Source organism: Sus scrofa, chromosome 15 (assembly GCF_000003025.6).
Source record: "Sus scrofa isolate TJ Tabasco breed Duroc chromosome 15, Sscrofa11.1, whole genome shotgun sequence".
In the NCBI taxonomy this organism is placed as follows: Eukaryota; Metazoa; Chordata; class Mammalia; order Artiodactyla; family Suidae; genus Sus; species Sus scrofa.
Window position 1 is genome coordinate 77,787,617 of NC_010457.5, and position 24,332 is coordinate 77,811,948.

The following is a 24,332-nucleotide window of genomic DNA, read 5'->3' on the forward strand; positions in this document are numbered from 1 at the left end:
CATGCATTTCTTTTTCTTATTTCACCTTCAAACCCTATAAGATACGTAAGTCAGTCGAAGAATGATTTTAAGAAACATACATGGAGAGACAGATGTATTTTGGCATGGACCTTGTTATGCTTTTCAGTTCTTAGCTCCGAGACTGTGTATGATGATCCATTTACTCTGTATATATGTTTCCTCTGATTTTTCTTTAACTAAAATGCAACACAGTGTTAAAATTTATGATTTGAAGTAATGCATCTTAATAAACTGGTCTGGTTGAGAAATTGGATATAATAGGTAATTTACCTTTTCGGCCACTGATGGTTTGCCAGTTAATGCTTTAAATCTGCCTAAATCAAAAAATCTATGATGAAAGTTTAAAGACATTGACTCTTGGATCTTCCCTAAGTTTGGTATCCTATTTCAGTTACCAAAGCTGACCGGGCCACACTCTTGAAAGATGCCCTCACTCAGATACTGTCAGAGGTTCCAGAGTCTGAGGAGAGACTAGAAAAATAAAACCAAGTATCTTTCCAGCTTTGGGCAAATACTCACGTCTTAATTTCTGCATTCCCTACCCCACTACACTCTCAACCACCACACCTTACATGTGTGTATAATAAAAACCCACTGATTTGAATTGAACTTAGAAACTCTTCTGAATACCTTCACCTGTATTAGGTCATCCCAAATGAGCCTTTGGATTCCTCTTAAGACAGTTCACTAAGGGAGTGATCCTGTGGTATAGTGGGTTAATGATCCAGCACTGTCCCTGCAGCAGCTGGGGTCACTGCTATGGCACAGGTTCTATCCCTGGCCCAGCAACTTCCACATGCCTTGGTGTGGTGGGGGTGGGGAACTTACTTAGTTCACTAAAGTAACCTTGACCAAGTTAGGTATGATCAATGGAATCTAAAATGGTCTCACAGAGTTCCTGTTGTGGCTCAGCGAGCGGTTAACGAACCAACTAGCATCCATGAGGATGTAGGTTCGATCCCTGGCCTGGCTCAGTGGGTTAAGGATCTAGTGTTGCTGTGAGCTGTGGTGTAGTTCACAGATGTAGCTCGGATCCCACGTTGCTGTGGCTGTGGTGTAAGCTGGCAGCTGCAGCTCCGATTCGACTCCTAGACTGGGAACCTCCATATGCCACAGGTGTGGCCCTAAAAAGACACACAAAAAAAAAGTCTCACAACTTTGAGCATCCTAGTTTAGCAGGTAGTGGCTTCTTTCTTCTGAAATCTGTGTCTTACAGAACATCGTCTTCTCTCGGCTTTTCTCCTACCTACCTTTCTCCATTACCTTTTTATAATGCTGGTGTTCTCCAGGGTTCCATATTGAGCTCTCGTCCTTTTTTACGGACATTAAATCCAAGACGTTGTTATCCATATCCATCTTCAACTACATGTATATGACTCTCAAATCTATGTGTCCAGCCCAACATACCTCTTTAGCTATAGGCCAATTTATGCACCTGGCTGCTGTATAACCCCACCTTGAAGCCCACTGGTTTCTCAAGTCAAACATTTCCCAAACTAAGTCACAGTTTTCCTCTCTTCTATTCCCGAATGGCATCCAGTTAGCCAAAATACTGGATCCTATTGAAGAAAAGTTTGCTTTCTCCTCAGCATACCTTTCCTTGTGGTGGGATCTCTTTCAGAGTGCACCCCTGGCCTCTTTCCAGCCCTTATTTTACTCCTTCCTGTAGGAGGAACACTGAAGTATCTACTTGGTGAGATTGGGAGGGAAAAAAATTGGGTCTGTTCAGCTTCCTCCATTCTCTCTTCTTTCTTCTTTGGTGTCTGTGTGGTTAAAAAACACACTTGGTTCTCTGGTGTGAGTTTTATAGAAGCAGTCCCCCCTCCCCAAGGAGACATGGTGCTCTTCAGGGATGCCAATGACTAAGTGGGTAAGACTGCCTCGTTCAGAGGTGAATAGCAGCATGCCACCATATCCACCAGTTTACCGATGATAAGGTAATGCTTTGATCTCCATCTGCCTGACTTCATCTCTGGCTCTGTCTCTCTGTCTCACACACTCTGTCTCTCTTTCTGCCCCACCCCTCTTAAATGGGTCTATATTTAGATGGAGAAAAAGAAGTTTTATGGATCTACCCCCATCAAATACAATGCCTTTAAAGAATGACAGTCTTCCGTCTCCTTCGCTCCTCTATATCCAATCAGTTCAAAATAAAGGGAGGGTTGAGACATTGCCCCATATGATCCTAACAATTATCTTAGAATTAATTAGAAATATGATGCCAATTAACTCAGGTTTCCACATGTAATTTCTTATTTAAGTGGCAAAATATGCATTGTTTTCATTCCTGGAAAATTTCGCTCTTGACTAGTTCACTCACACACACACACTCCTTGCAGGCGTCATTCTAATCTGTATTGAGCGTTTTGTGACGTGTACCTACCCTAAGATGAAGCCAGTAGTTACAAATAGCTGAAATCTAAAACTTAATGTGCAAGCTTGTCTACCAGAAACAAGCGTTCATATTCTGTTATTTGAACTGAAACCCCTTTAACATGTCATCCAGCACTCTTCCCCCCTGATGCTTTGCCCCTCCACCCTGCTTTCAGCCTCGAGGCTGACCTTTGTGGATCACCTCCTGTGCTCTCTGGCTTCTGAGTGGGGTTGGCTAACGGGCAGCCCCAGGCAGAGATCAGGGTGAGGGTGACATCAGGATACTTAATCCCCTAGTTGCTTCCCTGTGAGATACATGTAGCTGCCTGGGTCCTGGGTCACTGCTCCTCTCAAAGCAGCTCACCTCTTAGAATATTCTCTCCTCTTGGGATGCTCTTGTTCTCCTTCCCCCACATCTTTCAAGCCTCAGGGGTGGTGACAGCTCTGTAGCTAAGAGCTCCATGCTGGTCCCTGCAGTATCACTCCTGATTCTTTTATAGCTCCCCACCCCAACCTGGGAAAGTATGGTAAATAAACTCTCCCTGAATTATCCTAATTTGAGCGTGTCATCTCAGCGTACTGACCCTGCTTCAGTCAATGAAAATCAAGTAGTATACAAATGTCTACATTTAATTGTCTTTATATTCAAATTGTACTCATAGAATATCACTTTGTTCCTAAACTCATTAAATAAATGTTGAACCAAATTACTATACCGCTCAGAACTCTCATGTGTGCCATGCCCTGGAATCTTAACTGACTCTACTTCATAAATATTTCTCAACTCTATTCCCAACACCCCTGTTATCTTCTTTCATCTCATCATCTCTCACTTAAATTACTAAATGGTCTCCCTACCCTGTTCTTGGTTTGCCCACCCATCCATCTTCAAACAGCTACCAAAAATATGTCTTAAAATTAGAACATATAAGCCTTCTGCTTAAATGTGTACCCATGGTTCTCCATTGCTATCAAGATAAACGAAATTCTTTGGCATTTGTTATGTGAGCCCTGACTCAACTTCTACCATTCTGTGCAGTGGACAGCTTCAAGATGTGGCCTGTGGAACCAGAAAGCAGCAGATTTCACTTTTGCTTTTAAACAGCAGAACCCAGAGTTCCTATTGTGGCACAGTGGAGACAAATCCGACTAGGAACCATGAGGTTGCAGGTTTGATCCCTGGCCTTGCTCAGTGGGTTAAGGATCCATCGTTGCCATGAGCTGTGGTGTAGGTCACAGATGGGGCTGGATCTGGCATTGCTGTGGCTGTGGCATAGGCCAGAAGCTACAGCTCCAATTTGACCCCTAGCCTGGGAGCCTCCTTGAGCCAAGGATGTGGCCCTAAAAGGACAAAGACGCAAACAAACAAAACAAACAGCAGAACCTTTCTTTTCCAATAAAATTTTCTAGTAAAATGGAAACCCCATAAGGAAGAAAGGTAAGACCACATTTTATCAGCCATAGATTTATTTTATGCAGTCAGCTTTATAACATTTAACATTTACTTATAACATCAATCAAAGAGTACATTTTGGAGAAACAAACATTTGAAACTGGGGTGAATGGATGACAGTTGCTCTCTTAGCAATGTAGACACTGAAGAAATTTGAATCACAGGCTTATGGACGTCCTCAAATGCTATTACATACAGACTTCTGGGTTCTATGGGGCACAGTTTGACAAACAGTATTTCAGCATCAAGTTCTTCACACAACCATGCCTTTCTCAGCCTTAGCTGTCTCAAAGCTGCTCACGATATCACAATACCACATTCTATAAGGTCACACTCCTGTGTCAATTATGTAGAGGACACATGCTTTCTGGGAAAATTTCATTCTCCCTTGAGCAGTTTTACGTCCCCACCCTGTTGATGAAACTTTTCCCTCTAGGACCATCCAAACTCTCCTTTGCCAACTGCTCTTCTTGTCCTGTTGTCTCACCACTCTGAGGCACTGGCTATTAACATTTTGGTGAATTGCTTTCTAGTTTTTACCCTGTGTAATTGTTTATGAGTGATCGAAACCATACTCTATATACAAACTTATATTCTTATTTTTCACTTGCCATGATAACAAAGGATTTTCTCCTATCATCACACTCCTTCGAAGCATCATTTTTAGCAGTGGTAAATGTTTCCACCCTATTGCCTATACCACAACTGATGCCAGTTATCCCCTATTGTTAGACATCTAGATTGTTTCTAATTGGTCACAATTGTTTCAAAAGTATGAAAAGCTTTGTAAACATATATATATATATATATATATATATTTTTTTTTTTTTTTTTTTTTTTTTTTTTGGTGCTGCACCTGTGGCATATGGAAGTTCCCAGGCTGGGGGTCAAATCAGAGCTGCAGCTGCCAGCCTAGACCATAGCCATGGCAACACTGGATCCCAAGGCACATCTGCAACCTATGCCACAGCTTGTAGAAACACTGGATCCTTAACCCACTGAGAGAGGCCAGGGATCGAACCCACATCCTCATGGATACTAGTCGGGTTCTTAACTTGCTGAGCCACAATGGGAACCCTGTAAATATTCTTTTTAACATTATATTTTTAGGATGAACTCTCAGGTATTGAATAAACTGTTGAATAATGCAAAATTTTCCAAACTTAAAATTATTTTCCTAAAGACAGCAGCCATGTGCATACTTACTGAAAGCATTTAAGAGTGTCCACCTGGTGAGAAATTATTAAGAAATTTAAAATAATTTCTTACTTGAATTACAAAATTATATTTTGTTTAAATTTGCATATCCTCACTACTAGGGATTGGACATTCTCACATGTATTATCCATTTGTAGTTACTCTATTATACACTGTCTTCTTCTTTGCCTATTCACTTCCTAGTCTTCTAGTAATTTTTCTGTGATTTCTGTGAGTTCTCTGAATATCAAAAAATAATTTCAAAGTAGTGCATTCATTGATTTTAATACAAATGTTTCCTACCAAGCTTCTTGGAAACAATATATTGGGCATCGCTCCTAAATTTCCTTTTTGCTGTCGTTTTTTTACAGTCTGAAAAGTGAGATTATAGTTTGCGATGTCGAACGATTAGAATTGTAAATCTGTAAGGTCCAAAGTAATAAGTGCCACTATAATCATCCAAAATTCAGTGACTATTTCTTTCTTGAGTGTTCACTGTGGACTAGACACTGTTCTAAGGAATGGGGAAGCAGCCACCAAGCAAGACAGGCTTGTACCCCTGCAGTTTGCTGTCTTTATTTTGGTACTTTGATAATCTAGAAGACACCTGAGAAGAGTCAAATCAGCAGCACCAATACTGTAACTTTGAGATAGTGCAATTATTCAGAGAAAAGCTTCTTAGACTGTAAATTAAAAAAAAAATGAGGGGGGCTGTTGGTGAGAGAGTGATGGATAGCACCCAGTGATCGCTGATGGGATGACCCCTGGCCCCAAAATCTGAGAAGCCAAAAGTTGGGATCTAACTCCCCTTGTTCCTCCATTCCTCTTGAAGCCTCTGAGTTTAACTGGCTCCAAGGCCAGGGAAACATCAGGACTATGAGATCTACAGCTCTGTGGCTCTGGCTCAGTCACCCTTAATGCTAATCCAGTTCTTACCTTATGTCTTTTAACAACTGACTCTTTTTTTCAGACCATGTGTGACCAAGCCCCTGCCTGCCATCCAATTCTGGGAACCCCCATCTTGTGTCTCCACCCTTGGCTTCCCTTACCACTACCTAATTTCCCCCCTGAGCTCTTAGTTCTCTGAGTCTGGCCTGTCTTGGTTGAATCGTAGCACCATTAATCCCTATGGCTGGATTCTCATTTCCTGCAGCCACACGTCCCTCGTGAAGGCCATCTGACTGGATCTGACACTGGTTACAGTCATACTTGCTTCAACCTGCCCACTGAACACCACAGATGTCTTTTTTGCCTCCAGAAAATACTTAGGGAATGAAATCAACAGTGATAGATGTGGGAGATAGGAAATGTAATGATTTTGCAGGACTGTGAGTGGAATTATCGAAGGAATTGTGGTTTTGAGATGGAGAACAGGGGAGGAACAGGCTTGCTGCTGGGAAATATAACAGGTTAGTTGTAGACATCTTGAATTCAAGGTATCTATAGATTTCCAGGATATAACTAGTGGAGAGTAGGATGTAGGGTTTGGGAGCTCAAAAGATGTATGTATACACACACACATACTTTACACATATATACATCATACCTTATATATATACACATATACACATATATATTTCATAGTGATCTATCTATCTATCTTTCCTCTGTCAGTGACCAAGATTTCTATATTGATGTATAGCTGGAACAATTACTGAGCAAACCAAAATTCTTTTCCCATTATGCAAGTCTGAACATGTTGTTAATCAACAGTTCTGTGTAATTAGGAGCTCATCTCTATGTTAATGTACAAAGTCTTAACCACCCTGAAATGTGCCTCTCAAGTCAGTAAGGTCAAATGTTGAATAAATATTTATTCAAAGAGGAATATTACAGATCAATGCTTCTAACCTGAAAATTAATCAGTCTGGGGCTGATTTGGGCTTTACATGGGATTTGTGCTTGTTTAACTACATGCCACTTGCCCATGAGTAATTATCATTTTCTGCCCCTACATTAGAAAGACAACATGTTGCATACACAAGGGGAACTTCTAAAAAATGATACAAGATTTGAGTCTACCACAAGAAACTAAATCAATACAGGAAGGTGTGGGGGGCGAAAGATATCTCCCAACCACACTGGGATGGGGGGACTACCTGCTCCTTTAATGGGGCACTCATAATTCCCATTACCGTTAATGGGAGTTGCATGTGTGTATCAAGAGGCACACAAGCCTTGCTGCCTCTATCAGAAAATGATTCCTTTTGTGTTGATCTCCTAGCTATGTTTTCATTCTGCCTTTTAAAACCATTACACCTAACAGAGTTTTGAGTGCATTATAGGTAACTTTAAGAAGCCGTCATTATCTCCTCTCTCTTAACCACATAATAGGGGGTAGAATAGTGAGAGCACAGTATATACACCACGCTGAGGAGAAGAAACTTGCCTTGAATTTTTGAACCCGCAGCCTATTTTCTGTAATGCTCGGTGGTGAATCACTCTTAAGTGCTCCATCATTCACCAGGATATGTACTTCCTGCCAAAGGTTACCAGATTACAAAAGTATCCTCGGCTCAGAAGGGACTCATAATTCACCATCACCTTATTTTGACACTAAGAGAGAAAATATGTGCATCAAGACAAGTAGAGGAAATAAGGAAAGAAAAAAAAAAAAACAACCCTACATTAAGTTAACAATGCAGCAAACACTCCAAAGGAAAAATACAGACTAGAACAATAATAAGGATAATAGGAAAGTAATGCTGTTAAATTATGAGGAGAGATTTGCTGGTCAGCTCATGAACACTTCCCTGAGTGAAGATAGTTTCTTAAAGAGCTTCCCTTGGCAGGAGAGGAAATGGGAAAGTTAAAGTAATTCCCAAAGTTGGAAGAAAATAGTTAGTTGTGCTAATGTTTCTAAAAGACAAGGTCAAACACATTTCCTGAAGATGGACTGGAAGTATTTAGAAAAGATTAAAAACGCAAGTGCCTTGGAAGGAGTTGTTAACATGCAAAAGATGAAGTCCCTCAAAGCCCAGATGCAGGCTGGTGGAAACAGCATGAACACAACCAAAGTGAAATCATATAGGACCCATGATTAACACAGAGGAAAAAGTAAGAAGATACAATATTTGTGAAAAGATTCTGGGAGGTAAGTATGCTCTTTGCCTGATAAAAATGTCACAGCGATGTATAATATTAAATTTTAGTACATTTCATTTTTGCAGAGTTATAACCAAAGAGGTAACAGAAAAATACTGAAAGTATAATTACCAGAAAGCTTCATGTATTACTAACATGGCTACTTCTTTTTTACAACATAAGGTCAATATAAACTTTGTACGATGAGGTTACGTCTCCCAAGGTTGTCAACTGTTGTTAAGTGCGAAGGTTGATACTTGGGGAAGACTTACTGGAGTCCTGTGAATATTTTCTGGTGCCTGGATCATTACTGGATAACAGAAAACATTAACACATTTCTGTCCTTTCAAATAGTTTCCTCTTTTTTTTTTTTTTTTTTTTCTTTTTCAGTTGTACCTGAGGCATATGGAAGTTCCCAGGCCAAGGATCAAATCTGAGATGAAGCCGAGGCAATGCCACAACTGCAGCAATGCCAAATCCTTAACCCATTGCACTGGAGGCTGGGGTCCTCCACAGAGAGCAGCCAGATAATTTTTTTTTTTTTTGTCTTTTTTTTTGCTATTTCTTGGGCCGCTCCCACGGTATATGGAGGTTCCCAGGCTAGGGGTCAAATCGGAGCTGTAGCCACCGGCCTACACCAGAGCCACAGCAAGGCGGGATCCGAGCCGCGTCTGCGACCTACACCACAGCTCATGGCAACGCCGGATCTTAACCCACTAAGCAAGGGCAGGGATCGAACCTGCAACCTCATGGTTCCTAGTTGGATTCGTTAACCACTGCGCCACGACGGGAACTCCAGCCAGATAATTAAACCCACTGCACCACAGTGGAAACTCCCGAATTCCTTCCTCTTCTGATTTGGGCGTCACATCTGACAGCTTGTAAATTTGTTTAAGCGCCACAATTTAATATGCTATTTTCTTCTCTAATATAACTTATATACAGTAAAGAAGACCCTGCTTAAGGTAGAATTTTTTTACAGATTATGTAAGTGCATAAAATTTGTACAATTTTACAGTGAATTTTTCAGTATCAATTTGTGTGACCTCCCACCCAGATATGAAACATTACCAGCACTGCACAAATCTCCCCATTTCCCCTTCAAGTCAATACCCCTTACCTTAATAGTTACTATTCTGACTTACATAATCAGATTAGTTTTTCCTGCTTTAAACTTTCATATAAATGAAATCCTACAGTGTGTTCAATATATTACTTTTTAAAAAGTTTCTATACATTGGCATATTGAGTTGAAGTGTAATTCTAGATATGAATGTGTTCAACAAATGCAATTTTTGGAGTTCCTGTCATGGCTCAGCGGTTAAAGAATCTGACTAGCATCCATGAGGGTGCAGGCTCAATCCCTGGACTCACTCAGTGGCTTAAGGATCCGGCATTGCCATGAGCTGTGGTGTAGATCACAGACACGGCTTGGATCCTGAGTTGCTGTGGCCGTGGCATAGGCCAGCAGCTACAGCTCCAATTTGACTCCTAGCCTGGGAACCTCCATATTCCTCGGGGGGAAAAGCAATTTTGTCTATTTTACTTTCTCTTACAAACTATACTGAGAAGATTTAAAATGGAAGCTCCCCATCTCTCCCTGCCAAAACGAAAAACCCCTTCAGCACTAATCTTTACTATGACTCCTCCTCAGACCTGCCAATCTAAGAAGTAGGAATGGCACAGTGGTTTGAACTAGAACTAAGTAATACCTGGAGTATAGACTTTTTCTTAGCCATTGCAATCTTTCTAATTAATGATGATAATGAGTTCTTAAAAAGTGTTAAGGAGTTCCTGTGTGGCTCAGTGGTTAATGAATCCAGATCCTTAACCCACTGAGCGAGGCCAGGGATAGGAACTGTGTCTTTATGGATACTGGTCAGATTCTGTCTTTATGGAGACATGGTTAGGAACCATGAGGTTTCGGGTTGGTCCCTGCCCTTGCTCAGGTGTTGCCGTGAGCTGTGGTGTAGGTTGCAGACATGGCTGGGATCCCGCGTTGCTGTGGCTCTGGTGTAGGCTGGTGGCTACAGTTCCGATTCAACCCCTAGCCTGGGAACTTCCATATGCTGTGGGAGCAGCTCAAGAAAAGGCAAAAAGACAAAACAAACAAACAAACAAACAAAAAGCCCCCAAAAAACAGTGTTAAAAAATCATGAAATGAAACCAAAACTTGTGTGAGAAATTCCCCTGGTGGCGCAGCAGGTTAAGGATCCAGCATTGTCCCTGCAGCAGCTGGAGTTGCTCTGTGGTACAGGTTGGATCCCTGGCCCCTAGAACTTCTGCATAGCAAAGGCTCAACCAAAAACAAAATAAAACAAAAAAACTTGGGAGTTCCTGTCATGGCTCAGCGGAAGTGAATCTGACCAGTATCCATAAAGACACAGTTTCTATCCCTGGCCTCGCTCACTGGGTTAAGGATCTGGTGTTGCTGTGGCTGTGATGTAGGCTGGTGGCTACAGCTCCGATTAGGCCCCTAGTCTGGAACCTCCATATGCCTCGGGAGTGGCCCTTGAAAAGACAAAGGAAAAAAAGAAAAGAAAACAAACAAAAACTTGTGTGGGTTTTTTTGTTGTTACACATTTTTTATTTTTTGGTCATTTTTGGCCCCCCAGCTGCATATGGAGCTCCCGTGCCAGGGATCAGATTGGGGCCACAGTTGAGACCTAAGCCAAAGCTGCGACAACATCGGATCCCTAACCCACTGTGCTGGGCAGGGGATCGAACCTGTGTCCCAGTGGCTCACAAGACACTGCCAATCCCTTTGCGCCAAAGAGGGAGCCCCCCCTTTTTTTTTTAATTCAAGTGGGCCACAGGGCAAAGTCTTTGCTCTACCCTAGATCCTAAGACATCTAACCCTCTTCTCTAGAGACATTATTACTCACTTCTTCTATATCCTTGCAAAAATGGTACACGTGGATATGTTTCTTCTTTTTACAGAAATGGAATAATTCTATGCAAATTATTCTATACCTTTTTTCTATTATAAATTATAATGGAGGGATTTTGCCACAGCACATGGAGAACTATCATGCTAACTTTAAAGGCTTCATGGTACTGCATTCTATGGCTGTAGCTTTATTTACTTAATCCAGTTCTAAAATTTGAAAAACAGGATGCATCCCTGTTTGGCCAGTAATTTTTTTAATCACAGTGAGATAGAAACTTCAGACCCCTAAGAGATGGAAACTAATTAAAGGGATTTCACATATCCGTCATTCCCTATTAAATGACACAATATCTAGATATTTCCCACACCTCTTTCAGCTCCTTGCCTGAAAGCAGGAGAATTTAGTCCCTCTAGCCCAGAGCTAACGAAGTTCCCTGGGTGAGTAGGGTCCAATAACAGTGAAGGGATTTCTCATGATTTTACAGAGACCAGACTCCACAGAATAATCTTGGCTATTCTTCCAGTGAAAGGAGGAGGTATTCTGACCTTTTAAAAAAGCAGTAGTTTTAAGACTGAAAGTTTTCCCCCCTAAGATCAGGAACAAGGCAAGAGCATTCTCTTTTATCACTTTTATTCAACATTGTACCAGAAATTCTAGCCAGAGAAATTAGGCAAGAAAAAGAAAGGAAAGGGATCCAATTTGGAAAGAAAAAAGTAAAACTCTGTTCACAGGTGACATAATCTTATACTATATAGAAAATCCTCAAGAATCTACAAAAAAGCTCTTAGAGCAAATAAATGAATCCAGTAAAGTTTCAGGGTACAAGATTAACATACAAAACTCAGGTTTTTTTTTTTTTTTTTTTTTCTTTTTAGGGTTGCACCTAAGGCATATGGAAGTTCCCAGGCTAGGGGTCAAATTGGACTACAGCTGCTGGCCTATACCACAGCCACAGCAACACATGATCCGAGCCTCATCTTCAACCTAGACCACAGCTCACAGCAATGCCTGATCCTCAACCCACAAGCAAGGCTAAGGATCGAACCCACAACCTTACGGTTACTAGTCAGATTCATTTCTGCTCTGCCACAATGGGAATTCCTCAGTTGTACTTTTTACACTAGCAATGAACAATCCAAAAAGGAAATTAAAAAACAAATACATTTATAATAGCATCAAAAAGAATTAAATACTTAGGTCAAATTTAACCAAAAGTGCAAGACTTGTACACTGAAAACCAACAAAATTACTGAAAGAAATTAAAGGAGGACTAAATCTGTGGACAGATATTCCATGATCACAGACTGGAAGTCATTTTAAGACTTACTATAGGAGTTCCCGTCGTGGCGCAGTGGTTAACGAATCCGACTAGGAACCATGAGGTTGCGGGTTCGGTCCCTGCCCTTGCTCAGTGGGTTAAGGATCCGGCGTTGCCGTGAGCTGTGGTGTAGGTTGCAGACACGGCTCGGATCCCGAGTTGCTGTGGCCCTGGCGTAGGCCAGTGGCTACAGTTCCGATTCAACCCCTAGCCTGGGAACCTCCATATGCCGCGGCGGGAGCGGCCCAAGAAATAGCAAAAAGACAAAAAAAAAAAGACTTACTATAAACATTAAGATATACAGGGATGCCCTTGTGGTCTAGTGGTTGGGACTCAGAGCTTTTACCACTGTGGTCCAGGGTTCAGTCCCTGGTCTGGGAGCTGAGATCCCATATCCAGCCACTGGATGCAATTCCCCCCCCGCCCCAAATGTGTACAAATTGAATATAATCACAACCAAAATCCCAATGGCCTTTTTTGCAAGAATAAAAATATCCTTCCTAAAATTCACATGGAATTATTAAAATTAAGAAAACGAAAAAACAACCCTCCCCCACAAAGTTGGAGGTCTCACACGTCTTGATTTCAAAACTTACTACAAAGTCACAGTTATCAAACCATTTCCGTGATTCTTAAAGTTCTCTTTTATGTCTTCCGCAGTTAGTCGCTCTCTCCATCCCAACCCTAGGCAATCCCTGATCTGCCTTTGTTATTGTCTTGGATTCTGCCTTATCTAAGATTTCATTGAAATGCAATCAGTATATAGTCATTTATGTCTGGTTTCTTTCACTTAGCATGCTATTTTCAGGATTCATTCTTGCCATTGCATATATGAATAGTTCATTCCTCTCCGTTGCTGAATAATATTCTCTAGTATTGATATATTACAATTTTATCCATTTTCCAGTTGATGGGCATTAGGGTTATTTCCAGGATTGATTTTTGTGTGTGTGTGTGTTTGTTTTTTGTTTTTGTTTTTGTTTTTTCAGTTACATTCAACTTTGTCAAGTTCTGGATTTCTCTTTATCCTATTTGCAACTAATTGGAATTCTTGAATTTGTGGATTGGTGATTTTCACCAGTTGTGGTAAAAATGTTTGTAATTGCTTTGTTTGTAATTGCTTCTGCTCTACTCTCTCTTCCCTTCCTTTCTAGAAGTTTGTGAGGTGCTTGTTAGACCTACTCCTATTCCCCATGTTTCTAAATCTTTCTTACATATTGTTTTTTTGTTTTTGTTTTTGTTTCTCCATAGTGCATTCTGGGTAGTTTCTTTAGTACTATCTTCCAATTAAACACAAATTTTCTCTTCTTGACCTGCCCCTGATATTTCTAGGACCCTGGGAAAGAGTATAAATGAAAGCTATATACTATATAAATATATTTAAAAGTTAAAAATCAAGCTAATAAAGAATTAAATAGAATATATGTATTCCATCCTCCAATCTTGACAAAGACTGGGTTTGAATTTAAAATTCTTAGATACCTGGAGCTCTGCCCTACATTGTAGTGACAGAGAAAGAGCTGACTCCTAAATGCCAGCCCCAAACTCGTGTCTTTCTCCTCAGCGCCACACCACACTGCAAAGGACATCAAGTGTACACATTTATTTATTTATTTTAAAATCTTTTTTGGCCGTTACATGGCATATGGAGTTCCTGGGCCAGGAATCATATCTGAATCACAGTTACAACCTACGGAAACACGGGATCCTTAACCCACTGTGCCAGGCCAGGGTTGCAACCTTCGTCCCAGCACTCCGGAGATGCAGCAGGTCTCGTTGCACCATAGTGTGAACTCCCAAGTGCACATATTTAGACACCAAACTTACTAATCCATATAGTACCTGCACATAGTGGGTAATCAATAGCAATTTTTTAAATTGGTAAATGGAGTCTCAATATTAGGAAAAAATAAAAAATTAAAAGGTAATACAGTAATAAAGCTCTTTGAAAGTTTAGGTTATGGGGGAAAATCTTGGAATGTGAAGGATATTCTTTCTCAGATTTATTTCTGAGAAATTTATCTTGTATATAGGCAGGGCATGACAAGGTAAAGACTAGACAAAGGCCCAAGTATTCAGATTTTGAATCCTAAGGATTACCGCTAGATTTGGGCAATGTCCTTCTAGAATATGATAAAAACATTAGTTTGGTATAAGCTTTAATTCTTGCCAGATAATGTTTTAAATTAAGTAATTTTTAAAAATTGATTCAATCCACATATTTCCAGTAAATTCATATTCTTATAACTTTTGCTTTCTTTGTGTATTAAAAAATCTAAAAAGACAAAAAAAAATCTAAAATGGTGGGAACATTCTTGCTTGGTTTAGATTTCAATAGTATGAAACGTTTTCTTTTCAAAAATTGTTTGAGAGAAAACCCAAATGCTACCTACCACATTGCAACAAAACACTGAGAAATTATTATTTGCTATACTGATTAACATATTCTTACTGATTCATTGATTGTAACAATAATCATTTTATTTGCAAGCTCAAATAAATATTCCATGTGTACAGGCTGAAATTTAAGAGGAAATACAGGAATCAGAGGCTTTATTGATAATTTTCATAACAGTAACACTCCCAATGAGCAAATTTACAACCACAAACACTAGTAAAAACTGAGTAAGGATTTATAAATCTTTTTCTTTTTTTTTTTTTTTTTAGGGCCACACCTGTGGCATATGTAAGTTCCTAGGCTAGGAGTTGAATCCAAGCTGCAGCTGCCAGCCTACACAACAGCCACAGCAATGCCAGATCAGAGAGGCATATGCAACCTATGCAGCACTTTGCAGCAACATCAGATCCTTAACCTACTGAGTGTGACCAGGAATTGAACCTGCATGCTCATGAATACTAGTTGGGTTCTTAACCTGCTGAGCCACAACAGAAACTCCGACAAATCTTTTTCTAATTAAACACAATTTCTCACATTTTTTGACAGAATTATGTTACACTACACTTTCAAAATTAATATTTTATATTTTGCTTAAGATGACACATGAAACCTCTATACCGTGGTTGGTTGGTTTGCTTTTGTTTTTTTGTTTCTAATACTGATAATACATACTGTAAAAAGTGTTCTTCAGATGTGCAGTGTAATACATAGGTTCACCACTGGAAAATAACATTTTTTAAAATTAGCAATGTAGAGTCAAAGATCCTAAGATATAACACATACAACATTGGGAGAACTGACCAACAGATGAGACTACAATAAAGAGAAGTGTGATAAGTTTCTTTTGGGAAACTTGAAGGCCTGTACATGGGCAAGCCAAAGACTAAGAAATACTACATGTCCCAGCACACTTTGCGACTACCATTGGCCACAACTCCCAGAGTGCATTGCTTGCCTCACGCAGGTTTCTCTTGAAGCTGGGGCTTGTAGTTCTCCCAGATAGTTTCAATCTGTGCGGCAAGGGCGGCGTTTGCTTACCCAGCCCCAGGCAATTAGGCTTAGTCTTTCCGTTTTCGGCAAAGCGGAAACACTTCGCGCCCCTGGGTGGATTCTTTGTCTCATCTCTTGGCTTCATCTTCACACAGGTAAGTCGCAGAGGGGCTGCAATTCCCCACAGCAGAGCCCCTCACTTCCTTTTTGGAGCGACCTCGTTGTGGTGAAGCCATTTGTCCCTACTCTCTTGCCGTAGCAGCCGCCGCCCATCCCTCTTTGTGTGCTTGGGCAAGCCGTGGAGCTAGTGGCGGCGACTGTTGGCGTTGAAGGCAAAGGAGAGGGGACGTTACGGGGAAGTTGCTGACAGGCGGTCTCTTCCACACCCCGCCATCTGACAGGTGGGTTGACTGCCCTTCGCTCTGGGCCCTTCTGTCTCCTGTGTCTCACGTTAGGACTCTAGGGGCGGCTTGGCAGTATCTGCTGACAGCGCCGCCCGGTCTGGTTCCCGGAGGGAGAGGCGGGAAGAGCCAGGTGCGGTGACTCAGGAAGGCCGGGGAAAACGACTGCATCCCTTCCCTTCTGGACCCTACGGAGGTGCCCCGAGGAGCCTCGAGGCGTGTCGAGGCCCCCTCCCCCGGACGCCCTGTTCTGGACCGCGCCCTCTTAGCCGTGACCCCAGGGGAGAAGTGACTTCTTTTCCCCTTGCTCCATTTTATAAAGAAAAGTCATTACTACTTGCGTTGACAGCGTTTTCCCTCACCCAGTCTGTGCTGCCAAGTACCCGAATGCGGAGGTTGTAGCACAAAATTCCAGAGACTATTTCTTCCTTGGAGTTTTAAGAAAGTGAACATGTCAGTCTTGAGGCTCCGGCCTCTGTGAGATAGAGCGGGGCCTGTCAGCTGTATGCAGTTATTCCGTCACTTTGTTGTTGGGCTTTGACTAAAAACATACATACTTTATTTTACAGTTATTGATGGTAATTTGGGGGTTTTGCTTGTCCTTAATATTAGTTTTACACGGTAGTTTTAGAATTCATAGGAATTTTGTCTCACCGCCTGTTTTATTCAGTTTCTAGGAATGAATGCAAAACTTTGGTAATAGATTTGATCCGTGTTTTGTAGCCTAGGAGCTTTTAATGCCAACCCCTTATCATTTGTTTTAAGAGCCAGAGACATTGTGTTACGTTTGGGCATGTGAACATTAAAGGTGCTAGCTACCGTGGTCAACTCTGAATATTTATTTCTTATATACATTTGTTTATAGTGTTTTTCCGGTGTTAGTAATATATATGCTTCCATTATTTTAAAAGTAGAGTTTCTGTGTTCTCTTTAGACAGAATTGAACTATATGGTCTCTTGAGACAGTTCTTAAAGACTAATTTTTTAAAAAAGTGCTGCTTTTGCCAGTGGAATGATGATTGTAAATAATTATATGCTTCTTAAGGTCTCAAACATGTCTGACAAAAGTGAATTAAAGGCAGAGTTGGAACGTAAGAAGCAGCGATTGGCCCAAATCAGAGAGGAAAAGAAGAGGAAAGAAGAAGAAAGGAAGAAAAAGGAAGTATGTTTGACTTTTTAAAAATATACATAAAATAATTGGATTTTAAGTACTTATACCTCTAGATAATACTTTGAGTACAGATAAAAATCCCAGCAGTTGTGACTGTAAATATAGCACTCTAGGTGAAAAGTTCAAAGTACATATTTAGTCTTCTAGGAGTATGTTTACTATATAGAGCAAGAAGCATCTGCCTTGTTAGAGCTTATAAAACTTGGCTATGTGAAATTTCCCTCAGCTCAGTGGACCCCACTAGTATCCATGAGGATGTGGGTTTAGTTTCTGGCCTTGCTCAGTGGGTTAAGGATCCAACATTGCCATGAGCTGTGGTGTAGGTGGCAGACATAGCTTGGATCTGGCATTACTGTGGCTGTGGTGTAGGTTGGCAGCTGCAGCTCCAGTTAGACCCCTGGCCGGGGAACTTCCATATGCTGCAGATGTGGCCCTAAAAAAAAAAAAAAAAAAAAAAAAAAAGAATAAAAGTCATATGTATCATAACTTAGTTTGGAATTCAAACTTATCTGAATATTTTACTAGTCTGAACTGCTGGTAATTTCTTAGAATAGATAATGGCAAAGAGAAATATGCATTATTAATTAGGGGATTGTTTAATTGGTATTATTATCATGAGTTAGTCACTGAAATATCTTTATGGGTATCCATGCAAATATCTGCATGGGTGGTGGGTCTGATACTATCATAAAGGTGAACTAGGTACTTATGTCTTCTGATCTGGGGCATCATTTCATCATGTGTGGCAAAAGTACGTTGACCCTGAGTTGGAGATATTTTACTTGATCCTATATTGAAATGTACATTTGTCCCTTTGGAAATTGTTTAGACATACTTGTATATTTTTTTTTATCACTGTTTTAAATAGGCACTGTTAAGATAGTTTGTCCTAAGTGTGACATTAGTCTCAGGTTTTTTCTATGTGGTAGCCTAAACAGTAGCCAGGACTTCTAGGAATCTCTTAAGGAAAAAGAAAAATCAGTAGCAGAAAAATTGAAGGTACAATTTATGTGCAGCATTTCTATGATGGTGTAAGGCCTGTAATTGAAGAATTGATTCTCTAGTTGATTCCAAACCTTTTTGTGATCCATTATTATAAGAGGGTTGGAGGTGTAAGTTATCTATTTGATTAAAAGCTGATAGCATGAATCAGACTGGCAGAGCCATTCCAAATTAGCATCTATAGCCTTAAACTCTTTTTTGTTTTTTGACCATGCCCAGGGTATGTGCAAATTCCCAGGCCAGGGATTGAACTCATGCTGCAGTTTCGGCCTCTACAACTGAGGCAACGCGGATCCTTAATCCTCTGCACCACCTGGGAAATTTCTATAGCCTTAAACTCTTTAGGGCTGACAGCAAATTTGTTTTTTGTTTACTAAAGATGGCCATAAGTGGCCCTAAGAAATATCTGTTACACGATTTATATCTAATTGAAAGTTTATAAAACATTACAAGAGATATTAAATTGTAGAAATACAACTAAATAGTTTTAAACAATGAGTCTATTAATATATAATTCTATACGGGTAAAGTGTCCATTTGATGATTTGTTTGGCTATTTTGATGAAATTTTCTGATGATTTCAAGTGAAAAATGATATCATAGATTATGCTTAACAAGACTCACTGCAGACAATTTTATGAGTAATAGTTATCTAACTGAAATAGACCTTAGAGGGTTTCCCTTGAAGCCTTAAATTTCACTTGAGATGTTTTGAATTTTCTAGGAGAATTGAGGTTTATCTAGTTTAACTGGAAGGCTTTGCTAAAACTATAAATGACTGAAATATAAGTTGGCAAAAATTTCAGTAATAGGAATTCCCTGGCAGTTCAGTGGATTAAGGAGCCAGCATTACCATTGCTGTGCCTTAGGTTACTGCTGTGGCATGGGTTTGATCCCAGACCCAGGAACTTGCATATGCCATGGGTGTGGCCAAAAAAAACTAAAAAATGAAAATACCAGAGAAAATTTTCAATAGCAAAAGATGTTTTGTGCTGTGCAAGAGTGAATTTTAATTTTACCAAACCAAACAATATGTTTATCATCATAAAAATAAGGTCTATAGTTATAAAATAAAAATAAAAACCTTTCTTCAGGTGAATTTTTTTTTTTTTTTTTTGTCTTTTTTTTGCCTTTTCTAGGGCCACTCCCTCGGCATATGGAGGTTCCCAGGCTAGGGGTCTAATCAGAGCTGTAGCCACCAGCCTACGCCAGAGCCACAGCAATGCGGGATCCAAGTAGGCATCTGCAACCTATACCACAGCTCATGGCAATGCCGGATCCTCAACCCACTGAGCAAGACCAGGGACCGAACCCACAACCTCATGGTTCCTAGTCGGATCCGTTAACCACTGTGCCACAATGGGAACTCCTCCAGGTGAATTTTTGACAAACATCCTCTATGTAAAGTTCCATAAATACAATGAAGACTTCATACAGAAGTTTGAGGTACTCATACTTTTTCAACAAATCAAATTATCAGAGTTGCTTTGTGCCTCAGAAGGTTAAGGGTCCGGCATTGTCACAGCTGTGGCTTGGGTTAGATCTCTAGCCCAGGAACTTTTGCATTCTTTGGGCGAGGCCAAAAAAAAAAAAAAAATCAAATTGTTGATTCACTTAAAAGTTGTCACCTCCTAAATAATTCATTGTATTGTAACATTTAAATATTTGTGAGGAGATCTCCATAATTCCACACCATTACAGTATTCGTATTGTAAATAAATAGAAACTGGCTACACTTTTTTTTTTCCTAATTAAAAAAATTTGTTTTTAGCTGCATCCACAGCATGTGAAAGTTCCTGGGCCAGGGATTGAACCTGTTCCACAGCAGTGACCCCAGCCACTGCAGTGACAATACTGGATCCTTAACCTGCTGCATCACAAGAGAGCTCCTTGACTATATTTTCTGAGTTTATCTTTTCAGAACATTTTTATGAGAACTCCTTGATTATGTACACAAATGGATCAATATTGGGAGTTCTCTTGTGGTGCAGCAGGTTAAGGATCTGACATTGTCACTGCAGCAGCCTGGGTCACTGCCATGGCATGTGTTTGATCCTTGACCTGGGAACTTCCACATGCTTCAGTCATAACCAAAAAAAAGGATCAATTTAATACATATTATTTGAGGATTACTTACTAGAATGCTATTGAGAATGACTCATTTTATGACTGTAATATGTATTCAAAATAAGTCCACCTGCGAAAGTATACAGTGTTAGCGGATTGTTTAAAATGCATATATTTTTTGCGAACAGAAATGTTTCATACCACATGTAAACTTAAGTTTTTAATTTAAAAAATTTAGACTGATCAGAAGAAGGAAGCAGTCACTTCTGTGCAAGAAGATCAGATCTTGAAAAAAAAAGAAGAGAAGCTGAAGCATTGCTTCAAAGCATGGGGCTAACTCCAGAATCCCCCATTGGTAAGGATAAGAATATATCTGTTCATAAGAGATAGACATATAGTTTACTTAGCTTAGACATACCTGTGATGAGTGAGTTGACTTAATGTATTTTGCATACTTATTTATGTCTCTTAAAAATCGTTAATTTATAATTTATTTGGGATTGACTTTTTTCAGATGTGCTAATACATGGTTATTTTGTTTGTTCAGAAGAGCTGCAAGACTAATTATATTTATTAACATAAGCCAATTGACTTTTCTTGTTGAATCAGTAATTTATTTCAGTAAACATTTGTTGAATAAGACTTCTATGCCATACTGTATTAATAAGCTCAAAGATGACCTTATTCCAGATATTAACTCTGTAAACCTTTCTGCAGGTTAAAAGGAGTTATAGTGAATCAAAGTTTTGAAAGTATGTTAGTATTCAGAGGTATAGGAGGAGGAGATTATAGCCGTCTGCACTCTAATTAGGGAAATAATATTGGTAGCTTTGGGGGGGGCAGCAGTTTGACTTAATCTTGTTCTTTTTCTGGGTTGTTTGTCTTGATACCAATAGTAGACCAAAAAGCTGAAATGGTAGAGGTACCAAGGACAATTTAAGAAAGCATTAAATGCTTTACTCAAAACAATCTGAGCTGGATGCTGTTACCTAGTATTTTAGTTTAACCTGGCCTTTGTCATTTAGGGACTGAAATTTCAGAGTTAGTTTGTGGACTAATTCCATCTAGTCCAGAGAACAAATAGCAGAGATAGTATCTGTTGTATGCCTGTTGTGAACTACAACATAGCTGTGCTAGAGCTACTGTTTCTGAAAGATTTCAAGATGAAAAAGCTGGTTACTTTCATGGTTGGCTTTATTGTTACTTCTTTCAGCTTTTTTGCCTTTTCCTTATGGTAAAATTTGAAGATTGAAATACTTTAATTTTTATGTCTTTATTTAATAACCTTACATTGCATATTACCATTTGAAAAGTAAATGAATCAGAACACTTTTATCTTGTTAAAAAAAAAAAAAAACGTAACTAAACCAAGTTGCTTGTTAGCTATATAGTCTTTAAGAGATCATTTTTTCCCTGAGTCTTTGGCTTTTTTTTCTCCTGTAGGATTTTTTTTTTTTTTTCATTTCTGTTCTTTTTAGGACTTGGTTTTACCAAATTCACTTGCTCGTATTTCTCAATTTATGGCCCACCTCCATCATCTGTTCTTGAAAGATTGTTCTTTGGTTTTGTGTGTGTGTGTGTATTGTGTGTCATGTATATGTTTCTCTCATTTCCCATCTCCAATTCCATTCTCTTTCTCAGTCTTGCATTAAGTACCCATTCTTGCATTTTTAGCATAATGTCCTTTTGATCTGTCCAGTGTGTATTTATATTTTTCAAAGTTTCATATATCTATGTGTGTGTTTTATATACATAAATGGCATTGTGTTACGTCTCATTGTTTTTTCCAAGCAGCATTATATGTGAAATTTACTCATGTTGCTACATATAGATCTAGTTATTCACTTCTGACTGATAAATAATATTCTATCATGTGCCATATTTTGCTTATCTGTTCCCAAGTGATAGGCACTTAGATTGATTGCCTCATCTCTTCGCTTTGCTGTGGCAAGCAGCCCTGCAAAGAATATATTTTTCCCCTTGAAAGGGCTGTGGAAGAGTTTCTCTGGAATGTGTGATGAAGAATTGACTTGCTATATTGTGTGTAGCTTACTTAAATTTATTAGGTTCTCAAGAATGACTAAAAATTTATTCTCCTGATACCCAGGGTATGAGAAAGTAACTGTTTCACTCTTTCCACATCACTTGATATTATCCACCTTTTCAGTTTTTGTCTACCTGTTGGGTATAGTGATATGCCAAAATGTTTTAATATACATTTATCTGTTTACAGCAAAATTGACTATTTCTTCATAAACCTATTTACAATTCAGATTTTTCTTCTGTGAATTGCATATTCATATCCTTTGTCCATTTACTATTGCAGGTCTTTATCTTGCTGAAGGAGTACCTTGTATACTTTAGTGAGAACTTCTTTGTCTGTTTTAGTCTATTTTAAAATACCTTCTCCTGGAGTTCCCTTAGTGGCACAGTCAGTTAAGTATCTGGTGTTGTCGCAGCTGTGGCACAGATTCATTCTCTGGCCTCAGAATTTCTCTATGCCATGTGCACAACCGAAAAAACAAAACAAACAAAAAAAACCCCTCCTATTACCTGTTAAGTCTGTATATAGTATCTTTTATTGAACCAAATCCTTTATTTGGATATGATCAAATCCTTTGTTTTGATAATGGTTAGATCTACCACTTATAACCTTTTTTTGGTCTTCTTTTAAAGAAACCCTTTCCTACTTTGTAAATATATTCTCCTACATTTTCTTTGTAATTTTAGCCTTCACCTTTAGATACTTGTGTTATATTTTGAATTATGTGAGGTAGGAACCAAACCTAATTTTTCTTCATTATAGTTAACCTTTTTTTCTCAATACCATGTATTAAATAGTCCATCTTTTCCCCCACTGATACATAATGCCAACTTTGTCATTCAGTCATTTTTCATACAATCATGGGCATCTCTGGGCTCTCTATTTTCACTGCTAATCCATTTGTCTTGATTTTATACTATCAACACTGTTTTAGTTACCACGGCTTTGTATTATCCTAATTTCTTATGTAGAAAATCACCCCTTCTGGAGTTACCGTCCGTGGCTCAGCAGAAACAAATCTGACTAGCATTCATGAGGTTTGGTCCCTGGCCTCACTCAGTGGGTCAAGGATCTGGTGTTGCCGTGAGCTGTGGTGTAGGCCGCAGAAATGTTCGGGTCTGGCGTTCCTGTGATTGCGGTGTAGGCCAGCAGCTATAGCTCTGATTCGATCCCTAGCCTGGGAACCTCCATGTGCAGTGAGTGCAGCCCTATGAAGTTTTTGAAAAAAGAAAATCCCCCCCCCCTTTCTTTTTTTTCTTTTTCTTTTTTTGGCTGCTCCACTACATGTGGAGTTCCTGGGCCAGGGATCAGATCCCAGATGCAGTTGCAGCCTACACTGCAGCTACAGCAATGCCAGATCCTTTAACCCACTGTGCTGGGCTGGGGAGCAAACCCATGTCCTTGGCACTGCAGAGACACCAACAATCCCATTGTGCCACAGCAGGAACTCCTTACCCCCATTTTTCCCCCCTTTATCAAAATAGCGCTAGCTTCACAAAATTTTACTTCACTCAAAAAAATTGTTTCCCCTGAAAACCTAGCTGCACTAAGTGTTGCATTTAATGTTTTCAGTCTTTCTAAATCTAGAAAATCTTCCACACACATGTTACGTCTTGCTCCATGACATCAGCTTGTTGAAGAAAGTGGGCCAGTTGGTTTCTAAAATGTCTCACCTTCCGAGGTTTGTCTGAGGGTTTTTTCACATTTAAGCTTTGTTCCTCTAAACTGGAAATTAGATTTTAAAAACATAACTAGCCTCAGGTTGAGCATCTTTGGTAAGAGTATCTCATGGATGATTCTATGAATTTCATGTTGCAGCCCATCAGTAGCCCAAATTTCTGAGTTGTTGAGTTATTTGGTGATGCCTGGATTGATTACTGGCTTACGATTGTGACAGCTAGGCTTCTCTATCATGGTTACAT

The 24,332-nt window shown here is 39.6% G+C and overlaps 1 protein-coding gene across 1 annotated transcript in view; it reads left to right on the plus strand.

Annotated features, from left to right (window-relative positions):
• DYNC1I2 (dynein cytoplasmic 1 intermediate chain 2) overlaps positions 15,985–24,332 on the plus strand; it is a 55,959-nt gene continuing 47,611 nt past the window's right edge. The window contains 4 exon segments of the mRNA NM_001243495.1: positions 15,985–16,126; positions 17,172–17,288; positions 20,605–20,643; positions 20,646–20,721. Coding sequence (NP_001230424.1) covers positions 17,181–17,288; positions 20,605–20,643; positions 20,646–20,721 — 223 coding nt within the window. The 5' untranslated portion in view covers positions 15,985–16,126; positions 17,172–17,180.